The sequence below is a fragment of the Gallinula chloropus genome (assembly GCF_964237585.1).
Source record: "Gallinula chloropus genome assembly, chromosome: 30".
Classification (NCBI taxonomy): Eukaryota; Metazoa; Chordata; class Aves; order Gruiformes; family Rallidae; genus Gallinula; species Gallinula chloropus.
The window spans coordinates 1,786,268-1,800,403 of NC_140115.1; the positions used below are offsets into that span (position 1 = coordinate 1,786,268).

At 49.9% G+C, this 14,136-nt stretch overlaps 1 protein-coding gene across 1 annotated transcript; it reads right to left on the reverse strand.

Annotated features, from left to right (window-relative positions):
• Positions 1 to 12,930: 12,930 nt before the first annotated feature.
• Positions 12,931 to 13,857, reverse strand: LOC311202463 (olfactory receptor 14A16-like; the record flags this gene model as incomplete). Its single annotated transcript, XM_084277048.1, has 1 exon — positions 12,931 to 13,857. One exon carries the CDS (start codon positions 13,855 to 13,857, stop codon positions 12,931 to 12,933), a length of 927 nt encoding a protein of 308 aa, XP_084133174.1.
• Positions 13,858 to 14,136: the final 279 nt, after the last annotated feature.

The window sequence follows — 14,136 nt, forward strand, 5'->3', positions numbered from 1 at the left end:
GTAAAAGATTTTCCCTGTGTCCTGTGGGAATGTCTCCAGGAGGAACTTGCACCCATTATTGCTCAGCTGTTTCTTGTGAGTCCTTCAAAAACCAGGAGTCTCTCCCTTCTTTGTAGAGAGCCTTTAAGTACTGGGACCTATTGATGAGGTGTCCTTGTTTTCTGAAGGCTGAAGAGAAGCAGCTCCCTCAGCCTTTCCTCAGATGGCAGGCTGCCCAGGCCTTGGGTCATCTTTGTGGCCCTTCTCTGGACCTTCTCCAGCCTGGCCATAACTTCACCCAGTACCCCAGGCATGGCCTGACAAGTGTTGAGTAGAGTGGGACAGTGACTTCTTTATGTCTGCAGGTGATACCCATGCTGATGCACCTGGGAGTCGTTTGGCTCAGCATTTCTCTGTTTATTCCTAGTGAGCTGCTTGTTCACAAGAACCCCCAGGTACCTTTCCACAGAGCTCTTCTCCAGCCAGGTGGATCCCAGTCAGTGCTGCACTCTTGGATTATACTTTCCCAGCTCCTAGACCCCACACTTCACCTTACCCATTCTTTATTCCATGTCTTCCCACCAGATGGCAGCCCCTTCCCTAGTATCTGTATCCCCACTGAGTTCAGTATAACCCACAAACTTCATCCGGGTTAACTTCATTTGGGTCAAACTTCAGGAAGCTTCTTCCAGCTCCCCAGTGCATGACAGCAGGGCAGGAATGTGACTGCCTCACAACTCTTTTGTATATTTGGAGTTGTTCTTGGTATTCCTACTTGTGGGGAGAAGTTTAGTGAGATTTAATAAGGGCAAGTGTAGGGTCTTGCATTGGGGGAAGAACAACCCCAGGTACCAGTATAGGTTGGGGACTGGCCTGTTGGAGAGCAGGGTAGGTAAGAGGGACCTGGGGGTCCTGGTGGACAGTAGGGTGACCATGAGCCAGCAATGTCCCTCATGGTAACAAGGCCAATGGCATCCTGGGGTGTATTAGAAGGGGTGTGGTTAGTAGGTCAAAAGACATCCTTCTCCAGCTCTAGTCTGCCCCCACGAGTCTTTGGTATCTGTGGAGTTGGAGTTGTACTTGCAAGGAGAAGTAATAACAAGGGTACGTGTAGGGTCTTGCATCTGGGGAAGAACACCCCCATCTACCAGTATAGGTTGGGGACTGGCCTGTTGGGGAGCAGCCGAGGTGAGAGGGACATGGGGGCAGCATGACCATGAGCCAACAAGGTGCCCTCCCAGCTACGAGGGCCAATGGCATCCTGGGGTGCCACTACGAGGGACTAGCAAGTGTGTGATTTGTAGGTCAAGAGAGGTCCTTTACCCCCTCTCCTATGCCCAGGAGAGACTGCACCTGGAATGTTGTGTCCAGTTCTGGGCCCCTCAGTTCAAAGAGGAAAGGCTGAGGGAGCTGGGCCTCTTTAGCTTGGAGAAGAAGAGAGGGAGGGGTGACCTTATTCATGTTGAGAAATACGTAAAGGGTGAGAGTCAGGAGGACAGAGCCAGGCTCTTCTCAGTGATGACCAGCGACAGGACAAGGGGCAATGGGTGCAAGCTGGAGCAGAGGAAGTTCCTTGGAATGAAACCTCCCCAGATAACCAACTAGCTACCCTGGTAACCTTGGGAATCAGGGATTTGCTTGCTAGGAGAACAGTCCTAACAGTGCCTGATGTAATTTTCAGACTCTACCAGCATCCACATTTGACCCTGCTCAACATCCTGCAATAGCTCCCAAACAAGAGTTGTGAGGGCCTAGTAATCTTCCTGGCCTGAAACCTCCCCAGCTAGCCCACTAGCAGACCCAGTAGCCTTGGGGCTCACATCTTTCAAAGACAACAGAATGGTCCTAATAGTGCCTGACATCATTTTGTAACTCTAACAGCATCCAGCTTCAAAACTGCTAAACCCCCAGCAATAAATATCCCACCCCCCACCCCCGAAAAATTAGAGGGCTGAAAGATGTTCCTGTCCTTAAACCCCAGTAGGTAGCCCGCCAGATTCTCCAGTAGCCTTGAGGCTCAGGTCTGTCCTTACCAAGGTAACAGTCCTAACATTGTCTGACGTTATTTTCAGGCTCTGACAGCCTCCCTCTTCAAAACCACTAAATGTCAACTAATAGTTTACAAATGAAAGGCTCAAAGGATGACTGATGTTCCTGACCTGAAACCTGCCTAGGTAGCCCACTAGGAGCCGCAGCACCCTTGGGGATCAGGGTTTCCTTGCCTAAGTGAACGGTCGTAACAAGACCTGATGATATGTTCTGGCTCTAACAGCATCCACTTTCAGCAATGCTAAGCATCTAGCTATAGCTCCCAGTCAAAAGGTGCAAGGGCCTAAAGATCTTCTTCCTGGAAACCTCCCCAGGGAGCCCAAAAGATGCCCCAGTAATGTTGGGGCTTAGGGCTTTTCTAGACAATGGAATGGTGAAAACAGTGCTAGACATCAGTTTTCAGCTCTACCAGCTTCTAGTTTTGAAACTGCCAAACATCCATCACTGGCTCCCAAACAAAAGTTACGAGAGACTAGTAATCTTCCTGGCCTGAAGCCTCCCAGGGTAGGCCACTAGCAGGCCCAGTAACCTTAGGACCCAGTACTCTTGCAGCTCAGTGCTGTCATAGACAATGAAATCATCCTAACAGTGCCTGATGTCATTTTCAGGCTGTACTATTGACCAACTTTGACCTTGCTAAACCTACAGCAACACATCCCAAACAAAAGGTGCGAGGGATGAAAGATGTTCCTGGCCTGAACCCTTCCCAAGTACTGCACTAGGAGCACCAGTAAGATTGGGCCTCAGGGCATTCCTAGCCACAAGAACAGTCCGAAAAATAGCTGATGTCATTTTTGGGCTCTACCTTCATTGACCCTCGAACATGCTGAATGTCCAGCAATAGAGTCCCAGGTTCTTTAACACCTAGTGCTGCCATTTTTTGTTGGAGGCACCAGCAGTTGGAGAGCCATCTCCAAGCACACATGAACTGTGAACAAAGTGGAGCTTCCCTGCAAACAGACCTTGAGAAACTCTGGGATTTGATGATGTCCTGGTTTTGGTCAGGATGGAGTTAATTTCATTTGTAGCAACAGATGAATGCTGTGTTTGAGAGTAAAATGGGAATAGTGCTGATAACACCCTGATGTTTCTAGTTGCTGTCAGACAGTCAAGGACTTTCTCAGCTCTTCATGAGAAAGGAGGGGCGAAGCCAGGACAGGTGACTGAACTGACCAAAGAGAGTATTCCACACCAGTTACGTCCTGCCCAGGATATCGGGGGCTGACGGGAGGAAGGCCTAGGGCGGCTCCGGGATGCGCGGTTCTGGGGGACGGTCGGGTTCTGGGACGGCTCTGGGTGGCACGGCCTGAGCTGTGGGTTTGCTGAGAAACTGCATTGCGTATCAATAGCTTCATATATTTTGCTTTGAAGTCCTGTTAGTATTGTTACATTGTATCTTTCTGTTATCTTAGTAAACTATCCTTATCCCAACCCACGGGCCTCTTAATTTCTTGATTTTGGGGTTATTTGCCCCTTTCTCTTCCTTTTCCCTTCCCTTACTTCTCACCCCCCTTCCCCTTCCCTTTAACCTGCTCTTTTCCTTTAAGGAGCAGGCAGCTGCGTGGATCTTGGCCCTCAGCCGGGTGAAACCACGACAGATGAACAGAAACATTTCCATCAGAAAAGATCTTCTCCTGACATTATTTTGGCTGGGGTGGAATTAATTTGCATGTTGGCAATTTTGTGGTTTGGAACTGTAAGAAAAAATGTCTAGGTTTTGATTGACTTTTCTCTCTATTCACCCCCAACTCTCCCCCCGAGCATAAACAAACTCTGAGAGAGAGTCCCTTTCATTACAAAACTCAAGACTTCTAAAACTACTTGGATTTCATTTAGGTCTTTAGTGATGAAGATTTCAAAGGAATTTCCCATGGAGGACCTTTTTCCAGTCTCAGGTATTTTCTGTCATGGCTCAGTTGATAGAAGAAGTGACAGCAGCATTCTGTGATGGACATGGGTGTGCTAAGGAGATCTGGAGAGGCAGATAAAGCAGTCTCTGGAGATCCAACCCTGCATGGAGAACCTTACTCTTCCCCAAGCCCAGCAGTTCCGTCACTGGCCTCCTGGGACTCCCAACACTTTTCCTGGCATCATCTCTGCTCACAGGCACAGACAGATTTCTCTGACAACAAACAGCAGTTCAACATGATCCAGTTTAATAACCATGAAATCTCTCTCCTCAGCTGCCTGCTACGGCCAAGCAGTGTGAGAAGGGGGTCAGCTTTCAGAGGAGATTCTCTACCAGGACAGTTTTATTCAGATACATAGAAAGGTCACTTATCAACACCCTGATCATCTGATAGAACAATTCATTGGACTTCTGAAAGACGAGATGTTTTCCAACTCTGTGAAGCTCGAAGTATAAACCAGAGAGCTGAGCAGCATCTGAATGACCAAAGAGCAAGTGGAGGTGGAAACCTGTTGAGAACTGCTGAAATTCGCCTGGTCTGCAGGAAAGAAGTCCTTAGGAAACGCCGCATGGTGAGGAGATATTGAAAAACCTGAATGATGGAAATGAATGAGACAGACTGGCATTAATGCAGGTAAAGGGGAAGGTGAATATTTCTTCTGCTCCCATGTCTGAGTCAAACACCACCACAAAATACTACATTAGGAATGGGGTGAACATGGCCGATGGTATTAAAGCGTAGACAAACTGAGAGTAAAAAAAACCCAACAACTAATAAACCCACTAGATACAGACTGATCCTAAAATGAGTTACCATGGCCAGCAATGTGCAGAAGATGTGCTGATTAGAAACATCCAGTCATCAGTTTCCACAGGGCATCCTTGAGCTCCTGCTTCCTCATGCTGTAGATGAGGGGGTTCACTGCTGGTGGAAACACCGAGTAAAGAAATGACAATACCAGGTCCAGAAATAGGGAGGAGATGGAGGGGGGCTTCAGATTGGCAAACACACCAGTGCTGACAAACAGGGAGACCACGGCCAGGTGAGGGAGGCAGGTGGAAAAGGCTTTGTGCCGTCCCTGCTGCGAGGGGATCCTCAGCACAGCCCTGAAGATCTGCACATAGGACACCACAATGAACACAACACAGCCAAAATCTAAACAGACACTGACCACAATGAGTCCAGTTTCCCTGAGGTAGGCATCTGAGCAGGAGAGCTTGAGGATCTGGGGGATTTCACAGAAGAAATGCTCAACAGCATTGCCATGGCACAGGGGCAGTGAAAATGTGTTGGCTGTGTGCAGCACAGAATGGAGAAACCCACTGCCCCAGGCAGCTGCTGCCATGTGGACACAAGCTCTGCTGCCCAGGAGGGTCCCGTAGTGCAGGGGGTGGCAGATGGCAACGTAGCAGTCATAGACCATGACAGTGAGAATATAGAATATATATAGAATATATATAGAATATATATAGAATTCAAAGAAGAAGAGTTGAGCCACACATCCTGTGTAGGAAATGGCCCTGGTGTCCCAAAAGGAATTGGCCATGGCTTTGAGAACAGTGGTTGAGATGGAGCCAAGGTCAGTAAGAGAGAGGTTGAGGAGGAAGAAGTACATGGGGGTGTGGAGGTGGTGGTCACAGGCTATGGTGATGATGATGAGGCCGTTGCCCAGGAGAGCAGCCAGGTAGATGCCCAGGAAGAGCCAGAAGTGCAGGAGCTGCAGCTCCCGTGTGTCTGCAAAGGGCAGGAGGAGGAACTGGCTGATGGAGCTGCTGTTGAACATCTGCTGCTGCCAAGTGTGGAGACCTGTCCAAGGTGGAAAAGGCAGTGAGAAGTTAGGGAACTCTTCTCTGAGGGAAACAGTTTCCAATTCACACTGAGTCTCTCTATTCAGGAAGAGATTTGGCTCATCCCTTCTGGGAGGTCTGCTTTGTGCTGACTTGAGCATGCCACTGATGGGAGGAGGGTTGGCTGTGGGCTCTTCAGAACTCAGTCCTGCCTGGCAGCAGTAAGTAAATAGAAGCATGGCCTGAACTCAGACTAAATCCCCTGTGGATAGGAAGGAGCTGAGGAGTGTTTCTCCTGTCAGAACTGCCTGACATTGCTGCTGCAGTGCCAGTGAAACCTTCCCCTGCGGGCAGAGTGGGGAGAGCTGCTCTGTCCATCAGCCCTGGTCTCAGCTGCCCTGTGCTGGACGCTCTGTGATCACACCCTGCTGTTCCCTGTAGAAGAAACTGGACCCCACAGAGAGCTGAGGAATCCAGTCTCACAGGGCAGAGCTCCAAAGCCCTCCTGCAGTCTCATCCTACCCAAGGAGGATCTCAGCTCCCCGCTCCCAACCAGGGACACACAGGGCTCAGTGCAGCTGCCCACACACAGGTGATGAGTGGCATTGCCACGGCCTCTGTGCCAAGATGTCTCCTGCATGGGGCTCCTCTCTGGGGCACAAGAGTCCCTGGGAGAGCGGTGCCATTGTGGGAGGCAGCCTGCAGCCCAGCAGGAGCTGCCTGGAAATCCTGAGTCTGAAAGATTGGGGTCCTGAAGAGAGGGTCAGCTCAGTGGCAGCCCCACCAGATCTCCAGGTAATGCTGGGACACAGACAGCAAGGATAGGAGGGGAAACATTGAGAAATGTTCTAGTCAAGGCTGGAAGGACAGGGACAGACAGACAGGCACTCAGGGGTTTCTCCTCATGTGGGTTATGTTGCCAAGGAGAAGACTCAGCCTGAAACACTGAAACTCTGGGTGCTGACTCTATGCTGCGTGGCAGAAACCTAGTGGTTGCTGTAGGAAAGTTTCAACACTGCTGGGGATGTCAGGGACGTCTCAAATCCCCACTACCAGGGCATTTCTGGGAGCAGCTCCTTCTCCCTCCCTGACAGTGTCTCTGCTGCCTCGACCTGTCCCTGCAGATGATTCTCTGTGACCATCTCACCTCCTGCTCTGTGCTCACAGACGTCATCCAACCTGCCCTGTGCTCAGCTCTGCTCTGAAGACCCCTCCTGGCATCAGGGCACTGCCCCAGGGAACCTCTGTGTGTGCAGGGCTCAGCCCAGGCTCCAACATCTTCATGAGAATCAAGTTTTCACTGCATATTCTCAAGGGGAGAAATAAGTTCTCATCTACCACACTCAGCACAGCCCACAGGAGAGGAAAAGTCAAAGCAAAGACTCTGCCTTTGGAGAAATATTCTCTTTGGCATTTCTCAAGGATCAGCTGAGGCTGGGAGCAAAGCTGACCCAGGCAGCACTTTCTTACAGCAGAGGGACCTTACGTTGCCCTTCCCTGGGTCACTGCTTCAACCCAGAGGTGCTGTCTATATCCCTGTGGAAAGCCCAGCAGGCAGGCTGAGTGCTGACCCTGGCAGCAGCAGAGTCCCTGCCCCAGCACACAGACCCCGGGTCACAAGGACCCTACTCACAAGGACAGCCCTGGGCACTCCTCAACCATGCCCAGGAGAAGACAGCTGTCCTGCCCTGTCCCTCTGATGGGGCAGAAGAGCATCGCTTCCATGCAGTACATTCTTGTCCTATAGAGAATCTATCTTCCTGACAGACCCCACACACTGTCCCATGTCCCAGCTTTAGGAGATCCCTCCAGGAACAGAACCTGCATTGCCCTGCACCCACAGACATACCAGGGACATACTCACAGGTAGAGTGCTGAGGATATTTCTCCTGCTGTGAGCTCTCAGCATCTGTCAGCTCTCTCAACCTTCTGGTCTCCCCTTGATGCCTACAGGCAGTGTCCCCAGCCCTTTGTACTTGGCAGAGGAGCTGCTCTGTGGCAGAGCTGTCCCTCATCATTGCTGTAATGTTTCATGAGCTCCCACTGTCCCAGGAGTCCAGCCCAGCTACAGCAGAGGAGCAGGTGAAGGTGTCACGTACTCCTCGGCTCCTCAGAGGTATTCCTGAAGCTCAAAGGAACCAACTTGGAAAGACACTGAAGTCCTCCCTGCCATCTCCTCTCTAGTCTGGGGAGAAATCCTTCGGTCCAGCAGAGTCCTTTCTCCTGATCAAACACGAGCTGGGCAGAAGAATCACTTTTTCTTGTCTCCACATGAGGCAGGACCCCCAGAAGATGACGGGAAGGGGACTCTTTCCCCTTGGGGAGGGTAAAAAGTATGACAAGTGACTAGAGGAACCTCATCCTTGCTTTGCAGCCCTGGGGCTGAAAGGGGATGCAGCTCTGGCACATGGCTGCCTCAAACCAATGGAACCTGGGATTTCTCTTGCCACAGTTCCAGTGGGCACAAAAGAGGCACCTGCTTCCTGGGAGCTGCTGGTCCCAGCTCTCATGGGAATTAATGGAGTGGAGGCCAAGAAGGAGGTGTTCAAACACCAACATCCAGTGAAACCTGAGGGGCCAGAGGTGCTCCAGAGACGTGCAGGGAGAACCAAGGTCAAGGAATCACATAACGTTAGGAGTTGGAAGGGACCTCAAAAGGTCATCTAGTCCAACCCCCCTGCCAGAGCAGGATCAACTGGACTAAACCACACAGGAACACATCCAGGTGGGTGTGAATGTCTCCAGAGGAGGAGACTCCACAACCTCTCTGGGCAGTCTGTCCCAGGGCTCTGGCACCCTCACAGTGAAAGTTTCTCCTGACATTCACATGGAACTTCCTCTGCTCCTGCTTTTACCCATTGACCCGAATAAGGCCACCCCTCAGTCTCCTCTTCTCCAAGCTAATGAGGCCCAGCTCCCTCAGCTCAGAGGAACTGGCCAGCATTGCCCCTCTGCAGCAAGAGGACCAGCTCAGAGGACATTGGGACAGGCTCCTGGAATGGCTGCATGTGAAAGGTGGCCAGGCAGGATCCAAGGATTCCCACAGGGAGGCACATGCCAGGGGGTGGCCTGTTGCTGGGAAGCTTGCCCCACCTGGATCTGGGCCTGTGAACAATGCTGCAGAACAATGCTGGGAAGGCGGAGGGGAAACAATAGTATTAGTGGGAGTGGAAATCATTTCTGGCCTAGACCAAGCCCAGGCATTTCCAGGAGCAGCAGGAGAACATCCAGGGTGGGACCTGACAAATTGGTTTCGCTTTCTGCCAACCCCCAGTCTGCTCAGTCAGACCAGGGCAGTCATTTCACTGCTGCCAAGGGGCAGGACTGGGCCTAGGAAGGAGGAGTCAGGTGGGGATTTCACCCCCCGTGTTACCCCCAAGCTAATGGGATAGTGGGGAGAACTAATGGGCTTTTGAAAGGGTTTTTAAAAGCTCACAAGCCACACTGGGCCGAACATCTCTGGGATGCAGTTCCCCAAGTCAATGATTGCTGAGGAATAATTGGATGTCCCGACTCAATGCCTTTTGTCCAAAAACCAGCTTTAATCCCCAAACCCCACACTCCCAGCACCCCAGAAAAGCCATTTTCTCTCCTGGTCTGCCCGTCTTGGTAGAAATGCCGACCATTGGGACCATTCCCCTCGTCCTGGCTGAGCCCCTCAACAAATACGCTTGGAAAGCAAAAGATGCCCATGGGAAGGAACACAAAGTCAATACAAAGTTGATTATTCCATCCTTCTAATAACAATCTACGACCAGTCCCTTAATACAAACTGAGTCTGGGTTTTTTTTCTTTTCTTTTCCAGATGGAATCTCTGACACCTGCTTAAAGGAATAGATGAAGCTGTTAATTGTCTGTATAGTTTAGTTAATAACTGCTTTGTTAATATTTATAGGACGTTTAGCAGACTATCACAAACACTGTTTTGGTCGACCATTCTCACCATCTTTAATATCTGGGGAAATGTTTGTGCCCCCCTCTTCAGCCTGGGGTGGCAAAATGGATTTATATCTTTAGGCCAGCAGGTGTCAATGCTTTTAAGATGACAAACTGTTGGGGATGTGGGAGCCCTTCAGGATTTAAAGACTGGCCATGGACATTGAAACAATATCCCCAAAATGGCTCCTGAGTGATCTAAGTGACATAACCATTGGTCATGATTCCTTCTATTGGAATGAGGAAACAAATCCATGGAAAACCCCAGTTCCAGAAAAGGGGGAATATTGTCTGAATCGGAATGACAACAATGGAGGTTTTGTGGGTCGTAGTGTGTGTGATTGGACCTTCAGGTGTGGAAATCCTTGTATCTTCCCTGGGTGTCAGCCCATTAATTGTGCAACTTATAATCACTTTTCCTGTCAGAGGTGACTTGTTATGGTATATGTTGAGCAACACCACTGGTGAGCAAAACTCATCCCTCAATGGCTAAGTTGGGCATGGGTCAATGAAATTGGTCATAAGAAATGATTTGATAGCTTTGGGTCTAATAGGAATTGTATGGGAGTTGAGATATTGAGGGAATCCAACCCTTTGGCTTGTGGCAGAACCTGGTTGGCATAACCACCCAGGAAGTTACCATTCCGTTTGGGAATTAAGGTCTATGATGACCTCAGTCTATATCGAGGGTCCATTGATGTTTCTATAGCAGGTGGGAGTAGCCAGTCCTGGGGAAAAGACAGGTGGACCCTCCAATGTGTCGTACAACATTTTGGACCTGCAACCTAGAATCCTAAGGAATGGATTAGGGCTGCTCGAGCCCCAATCTATAATCTAAATCCCATTATTCGTCTACATGCCATCGTAGGAATTATTACTAATGACACAGCTCGTGCCCTCCATCTATTGGCCAATCAGGGGGCACAAATGAGAAGATCAATATTAACACATCACATGGTTCTCAATTACCTGCCAGCCAAAGGAGGAGGCATTTGTGGTAATAAATGATTCTAATTGTGGTTTGAAAATAGATGACAATGGCAAGGTTGTTAAACAAACCACAGCCAGGATACAGAAGTTAGCCCATGTCCCCGTTCAAACATGGGAAGGCTGGGACATTGAGATGTTGTCCTGGCTCCCCGTTGGGTCATGGGTTAACTGAATCCTATTTTATTTGACATGTGGATTCACCACATTGTTGTTTTTACCACATATTATTCCATGGTTTATACAATTGATTCAACATGTTGTAGCCAATAGGCAATTTGTAACTCCTGCTTCACCTGAGGGCGTTAAAGAAATGCCCAACGACACCGTCAGCAGTATGGATCATATTAAATAGGGTGTTTTTACTTGCCTTTGCTTAAATCTAGAACAGAAGTTTTGAGACCCCAACAAAACATGTGCCTTAGACTAAGGGGGTGTGGAAATCCATTTCCCTACTGTGTATGCTGACCCCAACCAGAACAGACCAGGGCAGCAGACCACATGAACCACAAAGGCCACAATCACTCTGCTTTGTATCACCAAAACCACACAGGTACCAGAAAGCATAGATGTTCTGAATTGATAATTATAGAATCACAGACTGGTCTGGGCTGGAAGGGACCCCAAGGATCATACAGTTCAAACCCCCTGCCACAGGCAGGGCCACCAACCTCCAGGCCTGGAGCTACACAAGGCTGCCCAGGGCCCCATCCAGCCTGGCCTTGAACACCTCCAGGGATGGGGCACCCACCACCTCTCCGTGCAGCCTGTTCCAGCAGGAAGAGATTTACATTTTAAGAAGTAAAAATGCAATAGTTAATTGGATGTTGTTAGCTCTTGTGACCATGCTGTCTCTTTTCCTTCTTCCTCTCTTTACCTCCTATCATTCATGCCACCGTGGCATAACATGAACGAAACAGCCATGTGGAGCCATAGGGTTGTCTAGGGGACTGTGTCAAACAATGAAGAGACTGTGTCAGGTGTTTGTCTCAACACTGCTGGAACATTACACCACCAGCTCTCACCACTGTCAGCAGTAGAGCAACGGTCAGACTGCAAGACCAGATGCATCCTGCCTTCCTATGGACCTGAATGCAGAGCTGATTAACTTTAACCCAACCACTGTGCATGTGCCCAGACCCGGAGTCTGGAAGAGACAGGGGCACCCCTGAAGACCACCTAAAACATCCCAGCGATGGTATTGGGCAGACACACCACCACTGAGTGGGGGGTGCAGCTAAACAAAGTAGCTCTTGCAATATGCTGATTGATTCCTGGAAGGAGTGAATACAACACAACAAAAGAACAGAGGTGACTGACATGGAGGGAACGTTGTCCCACCAGACCTGAAGACACTGGACTGACAGGACACTGCAGCTCCATGGTGGTAGATATCGCATTTCTTTTCCCCCCCTTCTCTTGCACACTTGTTGTTGGCCAAATAAAGTGACTTGACCCTTGACTCGGTTTTGAGTCTTAATTCTGTTCCTGAAAATTATGAAGACCTGGTCATGACAAAACTCCTAGTTGGGCATTACTCAGGAGTTAAGCCCAGGTGCCCCCAGCCACCCAGAGCAACCTGGGGTCATTTGAAACACAATGCACTTTGGTCACAATAACCACAGGCAGTGCTACAGGCCTGGGGCAGAGCGGCTGGAGAGCTCCATGGGGGAGAAGGATCTGGGGTGTTAGTGGACAGCCAGCTGAACATGAGGCAGCAGAGTGCCCAAGTGGCCAAGAAGGCCAACAGCAACGTGGCCTGTATCAGGAAGGGTGTGACTAGCAGGACTAGGGAAGAGATTGTTCTGTTATACTCAGCTCTGGTGAGGCTGCACCTCGAGTCCTCTGTCCTGTTTTTGGCCCCTCACTATGAGAAGGACATTGAGACGCTGAAGCGTGTCCAGAGAAGGGCAATGAAGCGGGTGAAGGGTGTGGAGCACAAGCCCTGTTAGGACTAGCTGAGGGAACTGGGCTTTCTTAGTCTATAGGAGACTGAGTGGTGATATTATCGCTCTCTAAAACTACGTACAAGGACGGTGTATAGACATGGGGTTCGGACTCAGGTAACAAGCAATAGGACGAGACAATTTAAAATTCTCCAGGGGAGATTTAGGTTAGATATCTGGAAGAATTACATTATAAATTTTTAATAAATTTCAAGAGAATGTTTAAGAAAGAAAAAATTGTGCACCTTTCCAGAACTAAAAACCCTACAAAGTATGGACAGGCCCAGGCATGAATTACATGGTCAGAGATATGAAGAATGAGCGGTTTGTTCGCGCTTAAATACATCCAGTCATCAGTTTCCACACAGAATCCTTGAGCTCCTGGTTCCTCATGCTGTAGATGAGGGGGTTCACTGCTGGAGGAAACACCGAGTAAAGAAATGACAATACCAGGTCCATAAATAGGGAGGACATGGAGGGGGGCTTCAGGTTGGCAAACATGCCAGTGCTGAGAAACAGAGAAACCACAGCCAGGTGAGGGAGGCAGGTGGAAAAGGCTTTGTGCCGTCCCTGCTGCGAGGGGATCCTCAGCACAGCCCTGAAGATCTGCACATAGGACACCACAATGAACACAAAACACCCAAAAGCTAAACAGGCACCGACGACAATCACCCCAGTTTCCCTGAGGTAGGCATCTGAGCAGGAGAGCTTGAGGATCTGGGGGATTTCACAGAAGAACTGGTCAAGGGCATTGCCATGGCAGAGGGGAAGAGAAAATGTATTGGCTGTGTGCAGCACAGAATAGAGAAACCCACTGCCCCAGGCAGCTGCTGCCATGTGGACACAAGCTCTGCTGCCCAGGAGGGTCCCGTAGTGCAGGGGGTGGCAGATGGCAACGTAGCGGTCATAGGCCATGACAGTGAGAAGAAAGTACTCTGTGGACATCAAACATACAAAGAAAAAGAGTTGAGCCAGACATCCTGTGTAGGAAATGGCCCTGGTGTCCCACAAGGAATTGGCCATGGCTTTGGGAACAGTGGTTGAGATGGAGCCAAGGTCAGTAAGAGAGAGGTTGAGGAGGAAGAAGTACATGGGGGTGTGGAGGTGGTGGTCACAGGCTATGGTGATGATGATGAGGCCGTTGCCCAGGAGAGCAGCCAGGTAGATGCCCAGGAAGAGCCAGAAGTGCAGGAGCTGCAGCTCCCGTGTGTCTGCAAAGGGCAGGAGGAGGAACTGGCTGATGGAGCTGCTGCTGTTGGACATCTGCTGCTGTCAAGTGTGGAGACCTGTGAAAGGAGGAAAAGACACAGTGAGAAGTGATGGAACTCTTCTTTTAGGAAAACGTCTTCTAATTCTTATGGAATGCCCTCAGATTGACTCCCTGTATTCAGGAAGACTTTTGTCAGGACCCTTTTGGCAGGTCTGCTTTGTGCTGGCTCGAGCGTGCCACTGCTGGGAGGTGGGTCAGCTGTGGCTCTGGAGAACTCAGTCCTGCCTGGCAGCAGTCAGTAAAGAGAAGGATGGTGTGATCTCAGACTAAAT